Below are 27,125 nucleotides of genomic sequence, written 5' to 3' on the forward strand. Positions count from 1 at the left end.
AAGTGTTCCATGATTCATTGTTTGTGCATAACACCCAGTGCTCCATGCAGAATGTGCCCTCCTCAATACCCACCACCAGGCTAACCCATCCTCCCACCCCCCTCCCCTCCAGAACCCTGTTTGTTTTTCAGAGTCCATCGTCTCTCATGGTTCGTCTACCCCTCCGATTTCCCCCGCTTCATTCTTCCCCTCCCGCTACTTTCTTCATCTTTTTTTTTTTTCTTAACATATATTGCATTATTTGTTTCAGAGGTACAGATCTGAGATTCAACAGTCTAGAAGATTTAATTTTAACGAAGCCCAACTTGTCAATTTTTTTTCTCATGGATCATGCTTTGGTGTTATATCTAAAAAGTCATTGCAAAACCCAAGGTCATGCAGATTTTCACCTGTGTTATCTTCTAGGGGTTTTATTATTTTATGTGGTACATTTAAGTATGTGATCCATTTTTAATTAATTTTTGCAAAGGGTTTAAGGTCTGTATCTAGATTCTTTTCTTTTTCCCACGAGGATGTCCAGTTTTTCCAGCATTATTTGGTAAAAAGACCATCCTTTTTTCATTAAATTACCTTTGACCCTTGGCCAAAGATCAGTTGACTGTATTTATGTGGGTCTGTTTCTGGGCTTTCTCTTCTGTTCTAATGATCTCTTTGTCTGTTCTTTTGCCAGTCTCACACTGTCTTGATGACCGTAACTTTAGAGTAAGTCTTCATGTTGGATAGTGTCCATCCTCTTAATTTTTCTCCATCAATGTTGTGTTGGCTATTCTGGGTTTTTTTTTTTTGCATTCCCATATAAGCTTTAGAATCAGTTTGTCAGTATCCACAAAATAACTTGCTGGGATTTTCTTTGGAAATGCATTGAATTGTTTTGTTAGAATCAGTGTTTTCTTCTTTGCATCCTTCACTTTTTTTTTTTTAAGATTTTATTTATTTATTTGTCAGAGAGAGTGAGAGCAGGAGCGGGGAGAGAGGCAGGGGGAGAAGCAGGCTCCACACTGAACCCGATGTGAGACTTGATCACAGAGTCCTGGGATCATGACCTGACCCTAAGACAGACGCTTAACTAACTGAGCCACCCAGGCATCCTGCATCCCTCACTTTTTTATAGTAAATGAATCTGGAATTTATTAGCTTATTATATGGAGTTTATTATTACTCATAGTAGATTCATTCAGAGTTCATTTAAGGTTAGTATTTCAGTTGATTATTTTTCCCCAATAGCTAAGCAAAAGTTTCATCATTGTTCATGACTGATGATTCCCTTTCTTATTGATTGTGATGCTTTTTTAGTCATACATTTTTTTTTTAAAGATTTTATTTATTTATTTGAGAGAGACAATGAGATAGAGAGAGCATGAGAGGGGATAGGGTCAGAGGGAGAAGCAGACTCCCCGCCGAGCAGGGAGCCCAATGCGGGACTCGATCCCAGGACTCCAGGATCATGACCTGAGCCGAAGGCAGTCGCTTAACCAACTGAGCCACCCAGGCGCCCCCTTTTTAGTCATACATTAAATTCATACATTTCCAAATATGTTTCTCTAAATTAAATATTCTGTCATGCATGTCTGTCCATTATTATGCCCAGACAGCACTGATTTGATCACTGTATTTTGGAAATATTTTAATATTTAATCGGGAAAGTTCCACCTTGTTATTTTTTCCCCTCACAAATTGTTCACACTTTTCTTGATGATTTATTTTCCCAATGAATTTACTTGTGGTATTTAATTGAACTTAGTTAATTCTCATGAGAACCTACCTGAAAGAGAGCCACTATAGTATTGGTTAGCACCTATCCATTTGAATTTGTTAACATTAAAGTTTATGCAAGAGCCATTTTGACATATTCTGTGCTTAAAGAGTAAGTAGGTGTTCCTGAGGATTTGGACAAATTCAGAAAGCAATTTAAGGCAGTATTACAGGAACTGTTCCTTTTCTAAAATGGGAATAATTTAGGAAGCGGTAGATCTTAGTCCTCTATTACTTAGCTTAACTTTTAGAAGGAAAAAAATTGCTTTCGAGTGGATTTTCTAAACTCTTTCCTGCAATTAAGTTAAATGTGTTAGTGTGAGAGATTGCCAAGTTGACTGTATTAAAGCTGTTTCATTGTTTCACAAACTTCCAAAAATATGAAGGTTCTGTCTGATTAAAAAAAAAAAATCAGAATAAAGCCAAGAAATTGGACTAACTCAGTGAATTTTACTGGACTTCATTTTTGTGACTTCATTTGCTTAATTAAGTTTATGATGAACTTTTTTTTTTTTTCTTCAACTGATAGCAGAAAGGACTTTGGGGTCTCATGTGGTTTAAAATACAAACCACGTTCGGGCGCCTGGGTGGCTCAGTCGGTTAAGTGACTGCCTTCGGCTCAGGTCATGATCCCAGGGTCCTGGGATTGAGTCCCGCATCGGGCTCCCTGCTCTGCGGGGAGCCTGCTTCTCCCTCTCCCACTCCCCCTGCTTGTGTTCCCTCTCTCGCTGTGTCTCTCTCTTTCAAATAAATAAATAAAATCTTTAAAAAAATAAAATACAAACCACGTTCAATATTGAAGTATGGGGACATGCTTTTTTTTAAAATTATAATTTCCTCAGCATTAGCACCACATCTGTTCATTCTAATTTTTTTTTTAAAGATTTATTTATTTATTTGAGAGAGTGAGAATGAGAGAGAGAGAGAGTACATGAGAGGGGGGAGGGTTAGAGGGAGAAGCAGGCTCCTCGCCGAGCAGGGAGCCCGATGCGGGACTCGATCCAGGGACTCCAGAATCATGACCTGAGCCGAAGGCAGTCGCTCAACCAACTGAGCCACCCAGGCGCCCCATGTTCATTCTAATTTAATACTTTGTATTTTCCATTTTAATATTACGTGGCTTACGCCTGAGAACATTTAGGTAAATACCTCAGTTTGCAATCCAGTGAATCTTCAATTCTGTTGTTTGTAATTATATACGAAAATTAAAAAGAAAACAGAAATAAAAAATACATCCTTGCTAACTGTTAAAACTAATAGTTACGGGGAGAAAGTGAGTATAAAAATACCCAGCACAGTATCTGTGGTTGTAGGTTCTTAGTAAGTATTAGTTTCTTTTCCCTTCCTGCTGCCAAAGGATAAACTCACTGCTTGTTGAAATGTAATTGACCTATCTACGTGACAATATTTTAATAAAACTGTATAATGTGGATTTCTTTTAATTCCTTATTAAATGGCAGTTGGGTAACTTATTCAACAAATAACTAGGCACCAAGAAATCTGTTTTGTTTTGGGGAGGTGGGAGAAAGGGAACATGTAAACCAAAACAAAGTAGTGTTTTTTTTTTTTTTAATTTAAATCCTATTAGCCAACATACAGTACATCATTAGTTTCAGATGTAGAGTTCAGTAATTCATCAGTTGCGTATAACACCCAGCGCTCATTACATCACGTGCCCTCCTTAATGCCCATCACCCAGTTACCCCATCCTCCCTCCCACCTCCTGTCCAGCAACCCTGTTTGTTTCCTAGAGTGAAGATTCTCTCATGGTTTGTCTCCCTCTCTGATTTCTTCCCATTCAGTTTTCCCTCTTTTACCCTATGGTCCTCTGCGCTATTTCTTATATTCCACATATGAGTGAAACCGCATGACAATTGTCTTTATCTGATGGACTTATTTCACTTAGCATAATACCCTCTAGTTCCATCCATGTTGTTGCTAATGGCAAGATTTAATTTGTTTGATGGCTGAGTAGTATTCCATTGTGTGTGTATGTGCGTGTACATATATATATATATATATGTATATATATATATGTATATACACCACATATCTTCTTTATCCATTCATCTGTCGATGGACATCTGGGTTCTTTCCATAGTTTGGCTATTGTGGACATTGCTGCTATAAACATTGGGGTGCAGGTGCCCCTTCGGATCACTACATATGTATCTTTGGGGTAAATACCCAGTAGTGCAATTGCTGGGTTGTAGGGTAGCTCTATTTTTAACGTCTTGAGGAACCTCCCTACTGTTTTCCAGAGTGGTTGCACCAGCTTCAATCCTACCAACATTGTAGGAGGGTTCCCCTTTCTCCAAATCCTTGCCAACATTTGTTGTTTCCTGACTTGTTAATTTTAGCCATTGTGACTGGTTTGAGGTGGTATCTCATTATGGTTTTGATTTGTATTTCCCTGATGGCGAGTGATGCAAAACAAAGTAGTTTTAAGTTATTTTGGATTTTTACTGTTTGAGTCAGACTTGTTTGAAAAATTGGCAAAGAATTTCAGTAGTACCATTTCCAAATTGCAGTAGATCACTACTCTAGCTGTTGAATGGATAAGTAAATTATGATATATTCATACAGTGGAAAATGGGAAAATGAATTACTACCACATGCGACAATGTGATGAATTTTATAAACCTAATGTCAGCTAAAGGAGCTAGATAAAAAGAGAATATACTCTATATTTTCAAAATAAGAAAAGGCAAAACTAATTAATAGTGATAGAATAATTGTTATCTTTAGGGAGGATGTGAAGGTAGCCTCTAGGTCGTAGTAGTATCCTATATTTAGATCGGGGTGCTGATTACATAGGTTTGTTTATGCAGTAAAATTTCAGCAAACTGTATACTCATGACTTACATATTTTTCCAAACTCATTATACTCATTAAAAACATGGCCTCTCCGAATCATAACTTACTTTAAAAAATCTAGATGACTTCATCATATTTTGAATCCTGGAACACAGTGTGCAAATTTTCATGTCCCCACCCCTTCCCTTGCAGTCTTAATAATAAACAGCCTGTGTGGTGGAGAATTATTTATAGGGTAGAACAGTTTTTTCTTTTCACTTTTCTGTAATTTATTACTTAAAAAAATTTAACAGCATTGTAGTCGATTGTAGGTTTGCATTAAATATTATAATTACTTTTTTGTGTAATGTCTTGATATTAAAAACTATATATTCATGATGAATGTTTTATTGTTGTGGTATAATTATTTAGAAAATGTATCTATGCAGAAAACCAAACATGCCTTGAACAACTGAAACTAAACATCTATGATGTTACAAGAATTTGGGGCACCTGGCTGGCTCAGTCCATAGAGCATCTCTCTTGATCTCAGGGTCGTGAGTTCAAGGCCACATTGGTCATGGAGCCTACTTAAGAAAAAATTTCTAGGTGCATTTTACTTTTTCTTATTTTGATGTTAACATGTTGTATTGGGTGGCACTTACCAGAAGAAATAGGCTGTAGAGCAATTTCAAATTAAATGCGAATAAAATTTTGAAACAAAAGAGCCTGGGTGGTTCAGTCGGTTGGGTATCTGCCTTTGGTTCAGGTCATGATCCCAGGATCCTGGGATCATGCGTGGCATCAGGATCCCTGCTCGGTGGAGAGTCTGCTTCTCCCTTTCCCTCTGCCCCTCCCCTCTGCTCATGCACGCTTGCTTTCTCTCTCTCTCTCAAATAAATAAAAATCTTAAAAAAAAAAAAAGAGGAAAAAAAAATGATGTGACTTGCCTATGGTGTACCTAGTAGTGGCAGGGAGTATGGGGCTTTGAAGTCAGAGACCCAATTTCAGGTCTAGTTCCATTGTTTAGTAACTAAGTAACATTTTTTTCATTGTGTTCATAACATCTTTATATGTCCTTTGTTTCTTCATATTGTAAAATGCAGACAGTAAGATTACATGTAAAGCATTTAGTTCATAGTGAGGCACATAGTAACTACTTTGTGGGTGGCTTATAGATTTAATAGCAATAAAATTCTTCACCTTACACAGTAAAATGAGTTAAGCAATTTGGAAGAAGCGACCAATTTTTTAAGGTTATGGAGCAGTTCATGTTTATATGTCCTAAATGTACTAATTAAAATATGAGTAGAGAAATAGAGATGTCATATGAATGTTCCATCTTTCATATAATGATATAATTTAGGATTAATTACTCTTATATTTTTAACTCCTGTCCTCTCTGCAAAATCAGGTTGGTATTTAAATTTTTTTTATTATGTTAATCACCATACATTGCATCATTAGTTTTTGATGTAGTGATCCATGATTCATTGTTTGCATATAACACCCAGTGCTCCATGCAAACGTGCCCTCTTTAATACCCATCACCAGGCTAACCCATCCTCCCACCCCCTTCCCTCTAGAACCCTCAGTTTGTTTCTCAGAGTCCATAGTGTCTCATGGTTCATCTCCCCCTCCGATTCCCCCCCTTCATTTTTCCCTTCCTACTATCTTCTTTTTTTTTTTTTTTAACATATAATGTATTATTTGTTTCAGGGGTACAGGTCTGTGATTCATCAGTCTTACACAATTCACAGCACTCACCATAGCACATACCCTCCCCAGTGTCTATCACCCAGCCACCCCATCCCTCCCACCCCCCACCACTCCAGCAACCCTCAGTTAAATTTTGTTTTTCTTAATGTAAGTTTTGTTTTATTTGAAAAATGAGGTTGCCCTTTTTAGTCTTATTATGATAGAATATTTGATGTAATTTCCTAGAGATATTAAAATATTTATTTTCTCTAAATTAATGAAATCTCTGTATTTTTTAAAAATCCCAAATGTTTGGATAATAAATGATTGGAATGAATGTTCATTTGTCTTATATGCTTTATGGATTTGGTAATTACTTGAAGTATAAAATTAATCAAGGTTATTGTGAACTTTATATTTCCCTTCCTCAATTAGCTCCACAGAAATCATTCTCCTCTTCACCATTTGCAGGCATTTAATGAAATGATTCTTGTTAACATTAATAAGAGACGTGTCATGAAATCTTTCTGCATCGCTTATGAATAATTACAATTTTATTGCACTTTCGTCTTTTAAATTTGTGGGCCATTTGTCTTGTCTTGTGTGTTGATCTGATAATTCATCCCTGGCACATGCTGTTGCTAAGCCTTTCTTTGGGTATTGGGATACTGACTTTTTATATTGCTACTAATTCTTGCTACTTATGAAACTGTTTCTCTTTGTAAATATACATCATTAAAGAACTTCTATTATTAATGGTAGTTTTGACTCTTGATTTTAAGTTCTCTTTCTTCTAGAAAAATCCTACAAGCCTCTATATTTGCACTGATGCAAGTGTGTGTGTGTGTGTGTGGGTGAGAGAGAACGTTTAACATTTAGAAGTGAAAATAGCGATGGGTTAATACAATGTCTTTGCTAATCATTGAAGTCACTGGAAGTGTGGCATATTTTGTTTTCCTGACAAATGTTTAAAGGAAATCATTTCACATTTCCTTGAGGTGTTGTTCTTGAAAGACAATAAATATAAGAATTTGTCCTTTTGGAGGTAGAAAAGTAAATGGTAACTATTTTATAACTGACTAAATTGCTTCCCTTTGCCCCAGAATCCAGAGAAATAAATTCATCACTCTAATAGGTTAATGTTTAAAAAGAGGACTTGAACTTTCTATCACAGCCAAATACCTTAAAAATGTATAGTGAAAACTAGGCCTTTCCATTCAGTAAATTTTTCTTTCTTAAATAGCAATTGCGTGTTTTTAAAATGAAAAGGTTGGGAGGAGGCTTAGAACAGATTTTTCAGAGGACTAACCAAATTGTTAAATAAATCAAAGTGCTCTATTACAAGAAATTTAAGTGAATTGAATTTCACTGAGGCTTCAAAACAATTCCACCTGTATATTTAGGTTGATATTTTTATATCACTTTATAATATCTTAAAAATACCACTCTGTATGTTATATTTTATACACATTTCCTCCTAGGAGCTTCCTTACCAAGGGAAGCAGATTCTTAGCTATGGCCTAAGATTTCTGCCTAAATAGCATTAGATTCTTCCCTGATTAATGGATTTTTCTAGGGAAAATGGTTACAAATAAAATTAAATATATGAAGAATGTGAAGCAAAGCTCCAATGTCACAGGACACCAATCATATGTGTTATAGAAGGGGGAAGTATGGGTCATGGAAACTTAACTTTGAGACAGAGTATGCCCCTCAATGTTGATTTTTTGTTGTTGTTCTGATTGATTTGCTAGGAATCCTAGAGCATTGTAGAAGACAGTCCTTGTTGATGTATGGTTTTTTTATTCTATTTTACACTTTGGAGTATAATTATATTCACTTAGTTTTTTAAAGAATCACATAATGATTATGAGGGTAACAGGCATTCATTAATGCAATTTTAAAAGTAATTTGCTGATATAATTTCAGAATTATTTGACAAGGCATGCCTTTTATTATATTGTGACATTTTATACAACATTAGGAAGATTGGAGTAAGAGAAATTTTACTTGTATTACATGAAATATTTTTATAGTTAGATGCTGTATTTCTAAAGTGATCTTTTTCATTAACTAGATACTTAGAGGAGAATAGTTGTCCCTAAATCAGGAGGCCTCTTAGGTTCGAGAATTAGGTAAAGGTTCATTTTGCTTTTAAATATGTTGGATTACTATTATTTCATGTACCTGGTGCTTTTCTAGCCTAATAACTTTAGAAGTTCTGATTACTAAATTAATTGATTTTTCTTGTTGTTTGAGGAGATTAAATGTTATTAATGAAAATTTTGAATACTTTTATTATCTGTTAGAATTTGAAGTAGATTTTAGTGCAGGGACCACATTTCAGTTTATCGAAGTGACATTAATTGAAACATCACCACATATTTATTTGTTTGCTTGTTATTTATTTTGGCTTTTTCTTTCCACAGCAAGTTGATGTGGAAAAATGGGTATGTGTTTCCATGTATTTACAAAGAAATTGTGATCTAAGCGAGTGCATGTTTGCTGTTGCCTCTAGTCCTTCTGCTTTGCTTCCCATTGTGGCTTGGACTCTGAGTCTTAGAAATAACTGCTATCTTGTAATGAACCAATATTTTACTGATCTCTAGTTAGAACCTTAGAGATTTTTGGTTTTTCTTCATCTGAAATGAGGTAGATTGAAATACTCTCCATACCTTACAAGCATATGCTTTCTCAGTGGCTTTGTAATTATAATATGCTGCTGATCAAAGGAAGGCTTTTATTATTAATATTGTGTATCTCTTATCAAAAAAAATCTTGACTGTTTCAAGTCCTACTTCTTGCCTCCTCTATTTTTCCAGGTCCTATAGAAATGGTTTGTCACCTGTATGAATGCAGTCTTTTTTTTTTTTTTTCAGGTTTATTTTCTTTATTGAGTTCCCATTTTTTAAAATTTAATTTTATTATGTTAGTCACCATACAATACATCATTAGTTTTTTGATGTAATGATCCATGATTCATTGTTTTCGTGTAACACCCAGTGCTCCATGCATTATGTGCCCTCCTTAATACCCATCACTGGGCTAGCCCATCCCCCCCACCCACCTCCCCTCAAAAATGTAATCTTAAAAAAAAAGGGAAATGACCGTAGTATGAGGAAAGGTGCCGTTGCAGGATTCCAGAAGCTAAGTCTGGACCAACATTGTGACAAATTGTGTAAAGTGGCCACATTACTACGTTGGTGTCCCTTTCCTCTTCTGCTAAAAAGACCAGTCCCAAAGACCCTGAATATCCCAAATAATTCTGAATGGAAATTAGAGTCTCACCAACACTGATGTTCCTGATCCACTTTTTTCCAGAGCATGCAAAGCAGGGAGGCGCATATTGTATTATTTCCATTGTTGTATTATTTTGTTTTTATTTGCTCTGTGACTTAATAGGATGACTTTTTAAAGATTGGCTTAACTGATGGGCTTCATTTTTATTATTTTTCCTGATTGTGGGATCTGATTTTCTCAATATTCTCCATATTGTGAACATTTGCTGCCTTTTCAGGAGGCTTTTGGTGCTGTTTCCCAAATGAGTGCAGTTCACCTCTTTTTGTGGATCTTGGTTCTTTTGCACTTACTATATCCCTTTATACTCATGGAAACTTTTTTTTTTTTTAATAAGTGACCATTTCCATGATGATGACACCTATATATTGATTTTGAGAACTACTGCTTCAATATTATATTTCTGGCGATAATTTAAATTCATTATCTATTCATAGCTAAACTATTCCTAATTTTGTTCAATTTGTTTTTGTTTTGAAATTTCTTATCTTCTGTGCCTGTAGTTAAAATTCTAATCCAGGCTTCACATTGTTCTTGTCTTGGGAATGAAATCCTGTTTCTCAGAACATGTTTGTCACCTTTTTGGGTCCCCCGGCAATATCAGCCATCCTGAAACAAGTCTCTTTGTCTTTTCTTATCTTTGTACCCCTTCACTTCTATTACACCATTTCTGTTCCATACCTAGATACTTTTTCTTGAACCAACCATTCAAGCCACTTTCAAATCTCCTGGAAATAGGATGTTTGCACATTGTCTGTAAGTATTTCCTCTTTCTTCCTCTGTGTAGCTGGCTACTTTTGATCTGCCTCACTATGTGGCTTTTTCTTATTTTTTTAAATTTTTTAAAAATTTTATTATGTTATGTTAGTCACCATACAATACATCATTGGTTTTTGATGTGGTGATCCACGATCCATTGTTTTCGTATAACACCCAGTGCTCCATGCAGTACGTACCCTCCTTAATACCCGTCACCGGGCTAACCAATCCCCCTCCCCCCTCCCCCCTCCCCTCTAAAACCCTGTTTGTTTCTCAGGTCCATAATCTCTCATGGTTCATCTCTCCTTCCATTTCCCCCCCCATTTTTCCCTTCCTTCTCCTAATGTCCTCCATGTTATTCCTTATGTTCCACAAATAAGTGAAACCATATAATTGACTTTCTCTGCTTGACTTATTTCACTTAGCATAATCTCCTCCAGTCCCATCCATGTTGATGTAAAAGTTGGGTATTCATCTTTTCTGATGGCTGAGTAATATTCGCATCTCAAAATTAAGTTTATTTGTAAATCTTTGCAGTAGAGATTTCTTTCTGATTCTGAGAAAGTAATGGAAGTAATATTGAGCTGAAAATCATGCAGTTATGTAGGCTCTCTGTGGATATAATCTCCTTGTCTGTAGGGTCAGAATCTGGACTAGTCCTTTATTGTTCTAAAATATTACCATGATATTAATAATAAAACATTGATGCTGGAATATACTGCCATTTAGGTATCATGTAATTAAAATACCCTTCTGGATTCATTTGAGAAAACTGATAGTCACTATGAGCACATCACTCAGTAATTTTTAGATTTGAACTCTTTCTTTCTTTGAAGACCCGTGTAATTAAAATCTTATGCATTTGTCATCAGAAGTTTGAAATTCTACGATAACAGGTACCTTGAAGGGTAACCAAAAACAAATTAACTCCCTGCCTACCTACCTGCTCTGGGGGGGCCTTGTTCTCCTCTGTCCCATTGGTTAAATTAGGATGGGTCCTACAACCTTTCTTATATTCGGACCATGAGACACCCCCGCCAGTCATTTCAAGTCACAAAAGTTTCATTTTGGTAATTAAATCGCCCAATCCTGTGTAATAGGTGAAGTCTGAAGTTAGTGCAAGTTACTTGTCTTGGGGCCCAGTCTAGGCCTGGAGGGGAAAGGGCTGTGGGAAGCTGCCTCTCACTTCATGCTGCTGGGTTCCTCACACCTCTGCCCCTTGTCCAGAGCTCCTGCCCCTCTCAGGGTGTAGTGGGAACATGGGAGAAGAGGAGAGTTGGCAGGAAGTCTTGATAGCAGTGCTGTTCATCAAGCTTGTTGGGTGTTAAAGCTGACATGCTTTGGGGGCACTTGGGAGGGTTTTCTGGGGCATGCCCATCCCCAGAAATCTGACCTGTGGTTCTCTTGCTGCAGCCACTGGTCCCCCAGCTGGTCGGTGGTGATGACTGCCTTGTCCTACGGTCTCTTGGGGGCATTACAGACATTCTCCAGGCTGCCTCTTTCTAGGACGGCCGGTCTGCTTGTTTGCAGCAGGCCACCTCCCAGTGGCAGCCCTGCCCTCTGCTGCCACAGCCTACTTAGCCTGTCTCTTCATCTTGATCTTCAGGCACAGTCAGATGCTGGTCTCTCGTGTCCTGCATCCTGAGGACACAGGTGTCTCTGAAGCCACTCTTGCTAGGGCAAGCTTGGGTGCGGGGGAGAGCAGGACTATGAGCCTACCAAAACCTCCCTCCCAGAAATCATCTCTTTGCTCTCCATCTGCTTCTGGAAGACCAGAACTGGGGGTCAGCCAAGGGCAGCAAGTGGATTTTCAGCCACCCCTTTTGGTGTTCCTGCTTAGGTGGTATAACAGTGTGGTTTAGAATGTGGCAGTACTTGCCATGACTTTGTTCTGAGACAGGTGTCCTATTTTAACACTGTTATGCTTATCTGTGTAGTACACTTAACAACCCCAGATGAAGACCTTTAGGAGCATTCTAAAACTTAAATATATATGGTAATTAAGATGGCTTCTTTATAAATTTTCTGAAAGCATGATTCTGGATAGTTTCATCCAAGGTCAATCAATCAGTCTTAATCAATCTCTTCCTCCCTCCCTTCCTCTCTCCACTTGTTTCCCAGTGTCTCTTTGAGCATCTTTGAGTGTTTTGCGTTTGATCATGAGCCTACTGAGTTATCAAATTCTGCTCATCATGCACCAAGGGAGAATAACGTTGGTGAGTCCTGGATTAACAGGTGATTGATCGCCTCTTCTTTTCCTCTACTCCACCCCAGCCTTCTGGCACCCCTAACCCATAGCTTTGGTCTCTAACATGGGGCCTGGGATTGCAGGTCACAGGTGGAGTTTGGGGAGAAGGGGTGGAAAAGATTGTGATATTTTTATATGTGAAGCATTGTCTATAGACCAAATGAGGTCTCATATATTTACTTGCTCTTTTCAAGAATACATTGATGCTGTTGTAATTGTTAAAATACAGAATTCTTTCAAATGTTCCTAACTCAGTAACAGTTTTTTTTTTTTTTTTAAATAATGTGTTTTCATGTGCAAGTGCTATTATGTGAGGGTCTGTGAAATGCTTTCATGTTATCAAGGTTTGTTCATGTTTGAAATGATTTGGAAAAAAAATAGAATCTTCTCTATCTTGATATACAAGGTGGTCTGAGTATAGGTGAGGCTTTATGTATAATCAGGTCATTATGACCCATATATTCTGTGTAGAGATGAATTTTTTGTTTTTGATTTAAGAAATCTTTTTCACAAGACAAGCTATGCAAAGACGAAAGCTCTAAATCGTTCTTCTACTTCATATTTTGGATGTTCATGCAGCTCAGTGATTTACAAATGTGTGTCTGAGAGAGAAAATGGGAGGATTTATAGTAGCTTATCAGCTTATTATTATTTCTCTTATCCTTCTCAAGAAGAACTAGATAATTCCACACATGTATATATATATGTCAAATCCATTACACTCAAAAGAAAAGGCAGTCCATTTAAACCCTGCCTAGACAGAGTTGTCGATAGGTTAAAAATGACAACATTACTACCGACCTGCCCCCCAAAATATAATGAATTCTTTAAAAGATACCAGCACGCACATATCACTAGGTGCCTGGGATCGTCATTAATAGGAGCAATGCGAGGGCATAGCCACGGGACCTATAATTACAGGTACCATTGCTCTTTCATGGGCTGGAAGCTGAGCTCCTTTTAGATGCTTTCTGGGCCTACAGTCAACATGTCTGTCCATCAGTTCAGTCTTGGATATTTTTAGTGGGGAATCCCTAGAAAGTTAAGCATTTGCATACGATGTTGTCATAATAAGGGAAGTAGTTGAGAGTTTTGTTTTTACAAATGTATAACCATATATCCTAGTAGGTAGTCTATCTTGATACACCCACTTGGAACTTGGAGTTTTTACTCTTAAACTTCTTTCATTCCCTGAAATATGTTGGGAACATTATTACCTTAAAACAGCCACCACCATGGATGGGCCTAGAGGGTATTATGATAAGTGAAGTAAGTCAGACAGAGAAAGATACATACTGTATCATTTCACTTATATGTGGAATCCGAAAAACAAAACAGATGAACGAACAACAACAATAACAAAAACCAGAAATAGACTCATAAATGCAGAGAACAAACTAGTGGCCAGAGGGGAGGTTGGGGGGGTGGGGTGGTGGGTGAAATAGGTGAAAGGGATTAAGAGATACAGACTTTCAGTTATAAAATAACTGAAATAGCATAACATAGGGGATATAGTCAGCAATATTATAGTAACGTATGGTGATTATACTTACTGTGGGGAGCATCGAGTAATGTATAGATTGTCGGATGAATATATTGTACACCTGAAAATAATATAACATTGCATGTCAGTTAGACTTCAGTAAAAAAGAAACATCCATCAATAACCCCAAGTCTTTGGTGGTGAAATAACTTTTTTTTTTCTCGACATAATGAAGTTTATCAGATGGATCCTCACTCACAAATTAGAGGTTACCAGTTGGAAGATTATGGAGAAATTTTAGGATTTTGAGACATGGAGAGAAAAGGTGACCCGTGAGGTGAAATTCGATGGATAGCTTGTGTGCAGGGTAGGACATTCTGTCCCCCTAATGGAAACTTCGTTTTAAAAGGACTCCTGAGTCAAAATTTTGCCTTAGTCTCTTAGATTGTTGTATTGGCTAACTCTCCTTAGTGACAAGCCCCCAAATTTTTATTTTGTGCTAATTCTATATCTATATAACTTTTAAAAAGGCATTTCAGAAAGGTTCTTTTAAAACTTCTGAAACAGGTCCATATACAGAAGTATTAATTTTTTTTAATCAACTGTCATTTCACAAAACTGAAATAACAGTTTAAAAAACTCAAGGTTGAACTGAAAGGTCTAATTATGGTAGAGGAGCTTTTTACATCACCTGAATCACCGTTTCTTTATACCAGCAACAGTTTGAATGTAATTGTGCATTCTCTTGATGTCCAGTGTTTGATTACAATTTTCAGAGTGGAGTATTGCTATCTGATTTGTTTTTCTACTCATGGTCATTTGCATATGCTAAGAAAATCCCTAAGGTCTTTCTGATGTGCTAGATCAAATGACATACTTTTCTAGACCAAAGACTATTCTGCTTCAGTTTGCCATCCGTTAGATCCCTGGGGCCATCTTTGTTGGAGTTAAAGCGTAAGAAGCACTATTGCTCTTGCTGGTTCCTGTTCATTTTGCATAATGCCTGGTATGCTTCCAACTCTTGCTCACATTCGAAGCTTCATCCGACTGCCAGTTCTGAAGTAATTACGCTGAACCGGGGACACTGAGCTATAGCTGCTTGCAATTTCACCCTGAAGAACTAAAATCTCCCCCTTTGGGTTTCATCCTCCTCCAGTCTCTTCTTAGACAGAAAGCAGTGTCAATCCATGTTGGTGCCTGGACTGTTAATTGTGTTTATAGTCCTGCACTTCTGTATCTCATCTAATAGAATTTTAGCTTTTATCTAATTATCTTTCCATGAGGGAAATAAATAAGTGTAAACTTGTAAGCATAAGGTGATATTCTTAACCTACATCAAGACTATTCTCTTCAATATTTATCTTTATGCCTGGGTTTCTTTTTTTTTTTAATCATTGCCAGCAATGTTTAAAAGATTTTTGGTACTTTTTCTGTTGCTTTTTATCATACCCATACAGTGTTTATATTGAGATTAAAATAACGTATTTATCCTTTTTGTTTTAATGTATCTTGCTTTCTTTTTTGCCCTTGAATGATCTGTTTTGAATTTCTTACCTACCCCTTTGTTATCGCTAGAACTTAAGCCAAATGGACCAACAGATGATTTGTACAAATAGGTAGTGTTAGTAACACCACAAATCACGTTTTTGATTATCTTTTGATAATGTGAGTCTATTACATCTGCTCTTCTTTCTCATTCTACAGATGGATATTTTGGCCTTTGCTAATTTTCAGTTTTTGTTCTCTTTTACCCTATATCCAGATTATTCTCTCCTGTGACTTGCCCTTCTTGAAGTGAGACACAACTTAGAACTTGTGACTAGCAGACCTGGGACTGCCCTGACCGTTCTTGTTTCTAGTTACTACAGTCCTGAAGTAGTTTAACCTTAGATAACTGACAAAATTGGCTGAGAACTTTCTTAAGGAAAAGTCTCCAAAACCTAGATCAATTAAAAAAATAAAAATCTCATGAATAAGGTATCTGTCATAAACCGTGATCTGTAGCAAAATTTTGGGTTTTTGTTTTTCTTTGAATTAAGGCTGAAAAATGATTTTTTCCTAATTCCTCATGTAGTGATAGTATATATCACCAGAGATCACATTTAGGATGACTGGTCAGTTTCATCATGGAAAATAAGTTTTCTGATATCATTTACCATTGATATCACAACAGTGTAAGCAAACAGCCTATATTTTTAAAGCTAAGAATGAAATGGGTCTTTACACTTTTTCCTTAAAAATTATAGAAGTACAGGGGCGCCTGGCTGGCTCAGTCAGAAGAGCATGCAACTCTTGATCTCGGGGTTGAGAGTTTGAGCCCCAGGTTGGGTGTAGAGATTACTTAAATAAAGCTTTAACCAAATTATAATATTAAAAAAAAAAAAAACAACCCAGTCACAGTAGAGTTGCCATTTAGTTATATATAAATTACTGTGCGTGTATGTTTCAGGAACATTACTGTGGTATTTACAAATACCTATTTTAGAAAACTTCCCCTTGCTGTTTTCTCTAAAATGAATGTAAATATGTGTATCTTTTCTCTGTGGGGCTTACATGCCGTGACAACTAAATTTAACCCTAAGTTTGGAAATATAATATCATTTTTCCTTCTTAGCTCTTTCTCACCTGTGTACTCCTTTTAAGAAGAGGGAGTCAAACGCTATGGGTCTAAAGGAAAATGAAGAAATGCCATGTGCATATTATGTTTTGTAGAAGCAAAAAAGAGCTGTTATAATATATGTAAATCATGAAAAGAGGCTGTGTCATTTTAAGGGAAGAAGAAAAGTTTTTGTGATTTTTCTTTGAAATTCACATCTCACAATATGCAGTGTGTAGGACTTGCTTACTGTTAATTTGCATGAAATATGAGCAGCTTATCACAGCATTTTAGTTTACAATTCACGTTACCTGTTTCTGATGCACTGTTTTTACTAAACTTTGTTGGGTTGCTGTTTATATCACGGCATTTTTATGCAAAAAATGAAATAAAAAAATTTAAAGCATTTTCAGAGTGTAATTTTTGAGATTTTACCTTTGGTTATTTTTTCTGCTTAGCTATGTTGTAAATTGAATCAGGCATTAAAGTAGAGGAGCATGTTTTCACAGAAATAGGAAAAACTAATGTAAAGACATTTTTAAAGAGAGTTTTGCTTGCTACACCTTTTCTCTAGCATGTAGTTGATACTAAATTTTCTTGTGACACCACAGTGAATGTGGTTTTTTATGCTTCTGTTGTTCACATAACTCCATTTTGAACAGTGGAATCTTTATAAATAAGAGCTATTTTAAAATCTTTGAAATAATGTATATTTAATATTTTCTCTCTTTTCCTTATGCCCCTACAGAAATTCATGATGAAGGTAAGACACTGGATCATCTGTTAATGTATATAATACTTTGTGTGTTTTAAGTTTGGTTACATGTATTTATTTTTGAATTCATGGCACTTTTGTTCACATTTTCAAGCTTTTAAAATTTAAATCAGGAGCACCTGGGTGGCTCAGATGGTTAAGCATCTGCCTTCGGCTCAGGTCATGATCCCAGGGGTCTGGGATCGAGCCCCACATCAGGCTCCCTGTTCAGTGTAGAGCCTGCTTCTCCCTCTCCCTCTCTTTCTCCTTCTGCCATTCCCTCTGCTTGTGCTCTCTGGCTCTGTCTATCTCTCTGTCAAATAAATAAAAAAAAAAATCTTAAAAAATAAAAATTTAAATCAAACTTTGGAACTTGTAAATTTAAATAAATCATGCATTTAGATTTGACAGCTTAATGAAAGACGTTTGATATCTTGGGTCATATTGTAACATATTGTTTTATTTAGCCAATGTTAGGAATTTCTCCTGTTAAAACATAAATTTTTGGGGCACCTGGGTGGGTCAGTCGTTAAGCGTCTGCCTTCGGCTCAGGTCATGATCCCGGGGTCCTGGGATCGAGCCCCGCATCGGGCTCCCTGCTCAGCAGGAAGCCTGCTTCTCCCTCTCCCACTCCCCCTGCTTGTGTTCCCTCTCTCGCTGTGTCTCTCTCTGTCAAATAAATAAAATCTTTAAAAAAAAAAAAAAAACAAATTTTTTTTCAACAGCTTTCCTTCAGAGTTTTCACTCTGGGGCAGGGAGCACCTGGGTGGCTTAGTCGCTTAGGGATCTGACTCTTGACCTCAGCTCAGGTCTTGATCTCAGGGTTGTGAGTTCGAGCCCCACCTTGGGCCCTGCATTGGGCGTGGAGTCTACTTAAAAATTAAAAAAAAAAAAAAAAAGAATTTTTCACTTGGAATTATACTGACTGTTTTGTTTTTAAGCTGTCTTGCATGAATACAGTAGGAGATTTGTACTCTGGGAAATTAGAAGAGGCACCAAGAAGCTATTATCGAATTACCTACTCTGGGAGAAGTGAAAATAATTTAACTCCTTTTCATTTCTTAACCAAATTAGAAAAATGGAAAGGTTTTAAAAGGAGATAAGCTCAAAGAGGAGAGTAGAGTACATGGTCATGTTATTGAAGAAAATATGCAGGTAAAGAAGGGGAAGAGCAGAATGTCATTCTTTTGAGACATAAACTAGAAATTTTTTTGGTTTCATTTTTATGTACCTATCCTATCTCTCATATTTCATTCATGAAATTTAATTTTTTTTATTCTAAAAGCCAAGAAACAACATATAGAGAAACTTACTGTATTCACTTAGCAAAGGCTTAAGATAATTAAAAAATTCAAAGGAATATCATTTAAAAAGATACAAACTATGAGACCTGTTAAATCAAAATTCTGGATGTAGATTAAAAAGGTGGACTCAAATAAATAAAATCTTTTAAAAAATAAACAAAAAGGTGGCATGTAAAAAAGGAAGCAAAGTGTTCGTGTCCGTGCATGGAGTTACTTAGCTAAGTCTATCATTCATATTTTCCAATACTCTGAACCAGGAGCATTATGAGGTCCTGACAACTGGACCTCTTCATGAACATTAGGAATTTGACAGTTTGGATGGGATGACGGAGCAGAGCCTTCTTTGAAGCCAGCTGTCAGCAAGGACACGACATTTTCCAAAATTTCAAATAACTACAGCTATTAGTTTTCAGTAGAAGATACTAATTATAACATTGGGGAGAGAGATCATTAACCACTTAAACATCGTGAAACAAGCATTTTAATTGTGAAAATGGTATAAATAGCAGTAAAACCTGCCTATGCAAATATTAATACCTAGCTAATGAAATTGGGTTTGAAAAATTTAGTTTTTCTTACCACTTCCGCATTTACTGTACTCCTTTTATCATCTTGCCATTTTATCACATCAATCCCTTATCCAGTGCCATATCTACTTTCCCTTAGACGAGGGTGAATGGAATAGTTACCTAAAACTTCTGTTCCAAGCTCTTTCATGAGAGCAGGTTCATATAAAAATCAATGCAAACAGCAAGATGATGTGCAGAATCAATTTAAACCAGGTAGCATACCTAAAATAATTTAATTACGCTCTAATTCCTTTTAACTGCAAAGCCAGAAGCCCAGTGGTTTATTATCTTAGCTGTATTGGATGATCTTGGAAAGGTTAGGATCTGAGCAGAGGGTATATGCATGAAATTATAGTAATTTAAGCCACTTAAAAGGGAAAAGATGCTGAATTTTCTTCAGCTGTCACCTTTCAATCATGATTTGCTTTGGGTTTCATACCTGGACAGGCATCATTTAACCTCCTAGAACCAGACAGATGCTTCCTTATGGCGGGAACCCATTTCTGCTCTTGGCACAATGATCAATCAGTACTGTCATAGACCTTAGATCTGCCCCACTTCAGAGGCTTTTGGTTAAGACCCCATCAGAAGTAAGCCATCCAGTGCCATTTCAACTGGCTTTGTCAGACATGTTTATTTTGCACTGAAGCCAGATTTCTCATTAAGTATTACAGTCATCCTGTGAATCTGTTGTGTGGTTCCCTATTAAAGATGGCAGGACTGTGAATATCTCCGGCTGCTTGCAGACCCATAGGTCGACCAGAATACCAGGCTCTGTAACTCTGTGCAGCTCTGGTTGATCTTGAGCCATTCCCATTTGTGTTTTTCTCAGATGATTTGAAAGCTTAAGCATGGAGATATTTTTCTATTTTTCTCCCTGGAATAACTCATTTCTCAAGTTTTACTATTAGTATTTGAAGGTAAACTGAAAAGCTTCTCTGCTTAAATATCTGAACACAATGCAAGACGTTCTCTAATGCAAATTTCTTATCCTTGTTGTCTGTTGTTTTAAATTTTGGCAGCTTAGCTAAGTATTACCTGCAGTAATAAATTCTTGTTAAGATTTCATTGTTTTATTTCTAAAATGGCATGTTATGTCATAGCAGTCAAGGGCTATGGAGAATTTCTGTAGTCTGACTTATTAAAAAAAATGTTTGCATAATAAGGGCCTGGAATTATGAGAAATGTCCTCCATTTGTTAACATAACATTTCTGTACAGAAAAGACTAGAAAAACAGAAAACTTAAAATATTTAGATATTATGTGATTAGTAAATTAGTTTTAAAAGCAGCCATACAAGTGACATGTTAATAAGCCAGTATATAACACACATATTTAAAGAACAGAGCTAAAAAAAAAAAAAAAACCAAACCACAGAAACACAGTGCCAATAATTTTTATGTGCATATAAACGCCTTTAGTTTATCTTAGTCATTGCTATTACGGTTTTATGTTTTATACTTTTCTGCTCTTACATTTTAAGTTCTGATAGTAATAATTCAGATGTAGTTACAGTGATCCAATTTGTCCCCCTTCCCACAGAGAATAACAGATGAATACATTATATGCCCATCGACTGCATATTGTTCTAAATAAACGTAAATGTAGACGCATTTACATCAGAGCTTTCAGTTATAATATGGGTCTCCTAACTGGACATCTTTGGCAAGATCCTGGCAAGCTAGAGGCATATGAATGCTTATTAATACTAAACTGATATTAAGATAATTTGTGTAAAACGAGGCTGGTTTAGAATACATACAGCAGTGTTGCTTAGATTGTGTTTGAATGTATTCTGGACTCTTTTATCCACTTACAGCTCATGAGCTCTTGTTCTTTTTACACAGCTGTGTATCATTAACCCTGTCAGTTTATTTCAGGGGTAAGGGGACCAAACCCACACACACCAAAAACACGTTTTTAACTGATAATTTCAAAAAGTCAAATTTTACCTTCTAATAACTGATGCTTAGTTCTCCAGCATCCAAAATTCGGAGAGAGTTTGGGGATGACAGTTGTTAATGTTTTTGTTGTTGTTGTTTTCCCTAAGAGGGCAGCAGCTCCTTCACGTAGACCCCACATCTATAGGAGACCCCAGTAGCTAGCAGAGGCTGACTTCCAGATCCTGGTTCTGCCTGGGGCCAGCTCACTAACCAACAGCACAGGCTCTAGCAAATGGGCAGAGCTGGGGCACTGTGGATTGACAGCTACATTTTCAGGGACAGGTGGGGCCTAAGTCACACTTGGAAATGTACCTCAAGGGCATATCAATTTCAGGTAATATTGTACGAAAAGGATCTGATAATGCATCATGTAGTTGGAGGCATTAAGAAACATTCCATTATTTGTATGTTAATGCTTTAACTTCATTTTCTTTGCTGTTAGTGTGCAAATATTTGAAGGAAACTACATGGGATCCAGTATATAATTGTTGAGTGAATAAATAATTTTGGTTTTCAGAGAAAACGTTGATCCTCAATGCGGAAGAAGATATAATGTGAGCTTGTTACGCATGATACCCTTGGCATCAGGTTATCATACCTCTCAGACAGTAGCCTTCGAATAAATACTTTTTGAATGAATAGGACAGAGTGTTTCTTTCCTAGAATACTTACTGGAGAATTAGCAGGATTAGTTAAAGTATAGATGGCATTAGTGTGAGTTGAAAGTGTATTCACCTTATGTAAAATTTAATTTTCTACTTTTTTTGAATTGGGACAGTTGAAAGCTCTGCTTACTTTACCCATGTGTTAACAGTTAAAATGTTAACTTCAAAAAATGCCAAGATTATCTTTTCCTGTGTGTGATCTTGAAAGGCAGGCCAGCCTTTAGCTTCCTGCTCCATGAGCTTGATTATCTCCTATCTAGTTGGTCCTAGCGGGATTCTCATAGCATAATACCGTCATATAGCTGAGTACTTATAGATTTAGGTTTGGGGGGCTAAAGGGAAAATGGACCTTTGTTCCAGGGTCCTGAATTACAACTGCTTCTGATACATCACCCAGCAGTGATTATCTTTTTCTCATTGAAATTGCTCTGGGGAGTCCAACAGTCCACACGAGGCACAATGTTGTAGAATCTTGAAGGTATAACCCTAGAAGTGGCTACCAGAAGTTCCCTACAGCAAAGGAAGTCCCTAAATATTTGCTCACTTCAATTAAAGCAAGGAGCAGGCCAAATTACCAAAAAAATTAACATGACTGACCAAATCAAAAAAACACAGAAGAACCAAGGTACATCTTTGGATGCATCTCACATACATAATTTTTTTTTTTTTCTGATAAATGTTTGTTGAATGAACAGGTTATCCAATCTGCTCAAGAGTGGAAATTACACATTTTTTTTTTTTTCTGATTCAGAGCCAGTTAGAGTAGTATCTTTTAAAATGACAAGTTAGAGGAAAAGTATTGTAGACCCTGTGAAAGAAATTGCATTCACTTTGTGTTAAAAGCTCTCTTAAGGGGTGTCTGGGTGGCTCAGTCATTAAGTGTCTGCCTTCGGCTCAGGTCACAATCCCAGGGTCCTGGGATTGAGCCCCGCATCGATCTCCCTGCTCCGTGGGAAGCCTGCTTCTCCCTCTCTCACTCCCCCTGCTTGTGCTCTCTCTCTGGCTCTCTCTCTCTCTCTGTCAAATAAATAAAATCTTAAAAAAAAAATGCTCTCTTAGGTAACAAAGTTAATTTATTGTGGGTTATCTGCATACTTTTACGGGTGTTCTATTAAAACTAAATCTGTGGAATAAGTTTGTATTTAAGTAGTGAGGAAATCTATAGTGTAAATATCTGTGATTGTCTAATTGTGTAAAATCTATAGTTGAAAGAAAATTCAGACACTATGACACTACTACAATATCTGTGTTAGCTTAACCAATTTGAACATTTATATATGTATGTGTGTGCATGTTTGTGTGTGTGTGTGTGTATACACACATACATACATACTATATGTATGTGAACTCTATAGGCAAAGCTTTAGAATAAAAGGAGCACTTAACGCTTTTGGGTTAAATCTAAAGCCTTGTCCTTCATTTCTAAAAAATCTTGTTTTAATTGGTATGACTGTCGAGTGTTATTCAAGTTCAGTATTTTATGGCTTTGGAGCCCACATCTGGTTTGAAAAGGTAAGCTCCTATCAAAGTGATCCAAATCAGACAAGGTGAATAAAATTGTTCTTAGCCACACTAAATCAAACATATTAAAAAAAAAATGAAAGTACTTTTTAAAGAGGGCCTCGTTCTGAGGAGGAATGTGATTTTGCAAAGTAGATTTTTCCCTTTTACTCTCAGTATATGAGAAAAGTGATTCTCCTTTTTTAAAAGCAGTTTTTCTTATTGGAAGACCTTTCCATACCTGTTTTAAGAACGGTTTTGAGGTCTTTTAAACATAACATGTAAATAAAGTTATTTTTAGAAATTGTATGGAACAATAGTGAGGGGGGGATATCTTTTGAGTGGAAAGAGGTATAGTAGTATTAGATATTAATGTGCTTTCTTCACTTCTTAAAGTATACACAAATTAGTATCCTCACTCTTTATCCTAAGCTCTCCTGGTGATTTGTAAGCCTGCTAAAATTTGAGAAGCCTTCCTCTATTTCATATAAAAAAATGTAAACTCTCTTTTTTAAAAAAAGTTGGAGGCCATGAGAAAATTTTAAACCTGGAGATGATTTGATCAATTTTGTGTTTTAGAAAGAGTCATTCATTGAACAGATAATTATCCTTATTGTGTGCTAGGCATTTTGCTAGGAACCTGGGGGAGGATGGTGAATAAAGTACCATAGTCCCTACCCAATGCAGATCATAATATAATGGGGAATACAATAACTAACCATGAAAAAATAATTACAAATTATGACTAGTTACCAAAATCAAGTTCATTCTTTGAGGACCAGATCAACTGCCAACCCCACAGTAGAGATTTGCTTGATAGCCTTATTCCAATTTAAATATTCTTTCGACAGAACTTTGCTTAGTTTTACTTTGTTCTTTCCTATTCAACTTTTTCTTGATAACAAGAGAGTATCGGGCGCCTGGGTGGCTCAGTTGTTTAAGCGACTGCCTTCGGCTCAGGTCATGATCCTGGAGTCCCGGGATTGAGTCCCGCATCGGGCTCCCTGCTCGGCAGGGAGTCCGCTTCTCCCTCTGACCCTCTCCCCTCTCATGTGCTCTCTCTCATTCTCTCTCTCTCAAATAAATAAATAAAATCTTTAAAAAAAAAAAAAGGAGAGTATCTTACTGACTGTTAAGCTTACTCTTTTTTTTTTTTTTTCTTGTTGACCCTTTCGTTTCTCTCCACAGACTGCTCAAGGTGGCGGTCATCGGACACTCCTCTATGGACATGCCATACTGCTACGTCATTCCTACAGCGGCATGGTGAGTATGCATTTTGGTATCATCTCTTAGACATATGCCATCAGGAAGTGTTGGTAATAGCTTTTCTAGTGATGGTATTATGAGTTCTGTAATTGCATGTGTTCTTTAATATCTTTGTATTCTGTTTAATTTTCTCATTTATAAAATAAGAGTTAGCTTAGATGACCTGTAAAGTCCTTCAGTTCTATCATTTGGGACTCCTATTTTTTAGTCTCTTTTAATAGACTAGTTTTAGGAGGAAATAGGTGTGAGAGCCAAGAAATATTTCTCATTTCTGGTTATTTTTAAACAGTTCATTTATTAGAAAAATGACTTATTAGATTAAGTAAATTAAACAGATAAGATAAAAAAAGCTATATCCACATGGGTTATCCTTATAGGTATAAATAACCATATACATTTCCATCTATCTAGATATATGTGCACTTCTATATATTTTTATGTTATATAAACGATACATTTCATATATTTTATAAAATATATAAAAATGTCATTCCATTCTTTTAAAAGCTTTATTAAGTTAATAAAAGCAGTTCATATTCATTTTATGAAATTTGGAAATTACAGAAGACACAATTCTTCATGATCATGTTAATGAGAGAAAGTGTGGGGACTTCTAAAAAATTGTAATCTTCTCTGTTCTTAATTTTTTTACATAATGGAGATCTTACTACATAACCAAACTTATGTCCTGATTTTTAAAAATATATTATTGTAGCATAAGCATTTTCCACATTATTTAAATTTTTCATCAATATAATTTTTGTGAATACATGATGGCCCAACATTTGAAAGTATAATATAATTGATTATTCCTTTCAGGAAGGAGAGAGTTCTGATATTATTTAAATCATTCCAGAACAGGTGACTAAGCATAGGCTCAATATCAATACCCAAAATATATAAAAAATTGTCAGTCTTAATCACAAATACCAGTGTGAACATCTGACTTAAAATTCTGGTTAATAGAATTCAAAAGCATAGGAAAAGTATAGGGAAAGTATAGAAATGATTTTAATGATGCCTTAATAATATCATTTCTATTAGTGTGCTTCATCATATAAATAGAATCAAATAAGAAAAATTGTGATCATCTTAATAGGTGCTGAAAAACTATTTAATAAAACTCAACATCCATTTCTAATAAAAACTAAGCATTGATGATTAATTTCTCAGTGATAAATGTCAAATCAGTAACCAATATAAATTTTAATTATCAAACACTAAAGTGATTCTTGACAAAACTAACTCAAACAAATAAACAAAACCCAAAAATATCTATTTGACAGTGTTCCAGAAATCTTGGCTGACACAGCAAGATAAGAGATAAAATAAGGAATGTACTTTAATAAAGTGGCTGGATACTAGATAAATATATCAATGCAACCTATTTGCATACAGCAGTCATGCATTAAAATTACATGGAAAGAATTCTACTTCTAATACCAATCAAAACACAAAACTGCATTAAATAATAAACATGAGGGTCTGTTTTTAAGAAAACTCCCTGTACATAGTGGGTTAGGAGCCTGGACTTGGTCAGTAGATCTGGGTTCAGGCTCACTTTCCTATATGCTGTTCAGCCTTGGAGACCATGCTGAACTTCTTTAAACCTGTAATTGCATGTTAACATTTTATTCATTTATTCAATAAATATTATTTAGCACCTACTGTGTGCTAGGCACTGTTCAAGGTGCTGTATATAGTAGTGAAGAAGATCGTGTCCTTGTACTCATGGAACTTAATGAACATTTAGTGGAATAATTATATTACTTACATCATAGTTGCTGTGAACATTATTGGAAGAGAAAATGTATGTTAATAGGTACAGTGCCTAGTACTGTAATATTATTACAAAATATCATGGAACACTTAGTATGGTTAGATCTAAAGTCTATAAACCTCAGGTACCACCAAGGGCAGCCTTTCTCAAGGTCAGACTCACGCTTCTATACTGGCTAAGAACATGTTTGGGGACCCTAAAAGTATCTTTTTTATAACCTTGGGAGCCAGTGTTTTGCTGTCAAGAGACAGAAATCGGAATCTCGAGGTGAATTTGATTTTATATCCCCATGGCACTGACTTCCACTTAATATGTCAACACATCTATCCCCTGATTGGTTCATCTCCTAGCTCCTCACACTCACAGACACCCACTGAGGTGGGTGGACCAATTTCCCAGTAAGAATTTTCTAGGCTTTGCATTATTTGTCCAGTGACTCTGGGAGATCTGGACTTGCTCAGTGCCTGGAATTGGCTCTGAGTACTCTTTGCAGGGCTCCTGTTCTTGCTGATGGTGCCTTGTTTGCTGTAGATGGTAGTGTATCTTGACCTCATGCTACATCCATCCTTGTGTCCTCATTCTTTTTTTTTTAATGCCGAGTTTTATTTATTTGTTTTTTATTTTTTAATTAACATATAATGTATTATTTGTTTCATGGGTACAGGTCTGTGATTCATCAGTCTTGCACAACACACAGTGCTACATACCCTCCCCC

General features: G+C 36.2%; 1 protein-coding gene across 1 annotated transcript in view; it reads left to right on the forward strand.

Annotated features, from left to right (window-relative positions):
* RYR2 (ryanodine receptor 2) overlaps window positions 1–27,125 on the forward strand; it is a 652,366-nt gene that overhangs the window by 242,779 nt on the left and 382,462 nt on the right. The window contains exons 4-6 of the mRNA XM_081824340.1: window positions 8,676–8,696; window positions 17,378–17,392; window positions 24,553–24,627. Of these exons, the coding sequence (XP_081680466.1) occupies window positions 8,676–8,696; window positions 17,378–17,392; window positions 24,553–24,627 (111 nt within the window). The remainder of the gene's footprint in view (window positions 1–8,675; window positions 8,697–17,377; window positions 17,393–24,552; window positions 24,628–27,125) is intronic.

This window comes from Leptonychotes weddellii, chromosome 6 (assembly GCF_054177405.1).
Source record: "Leptonychotes weddellii isolate Sample4059 chromosome 6, ASM5417740v2, whole genome shotgun sequence".
In the NCBI taxonomy this organism is placed as follows: domain Eukaryota; kingdom Metazoa; phylum Chordata; class Mammalia; order Carnivora; family Phocidae; genus Leptonychotes; species Leptonychotes weddellii.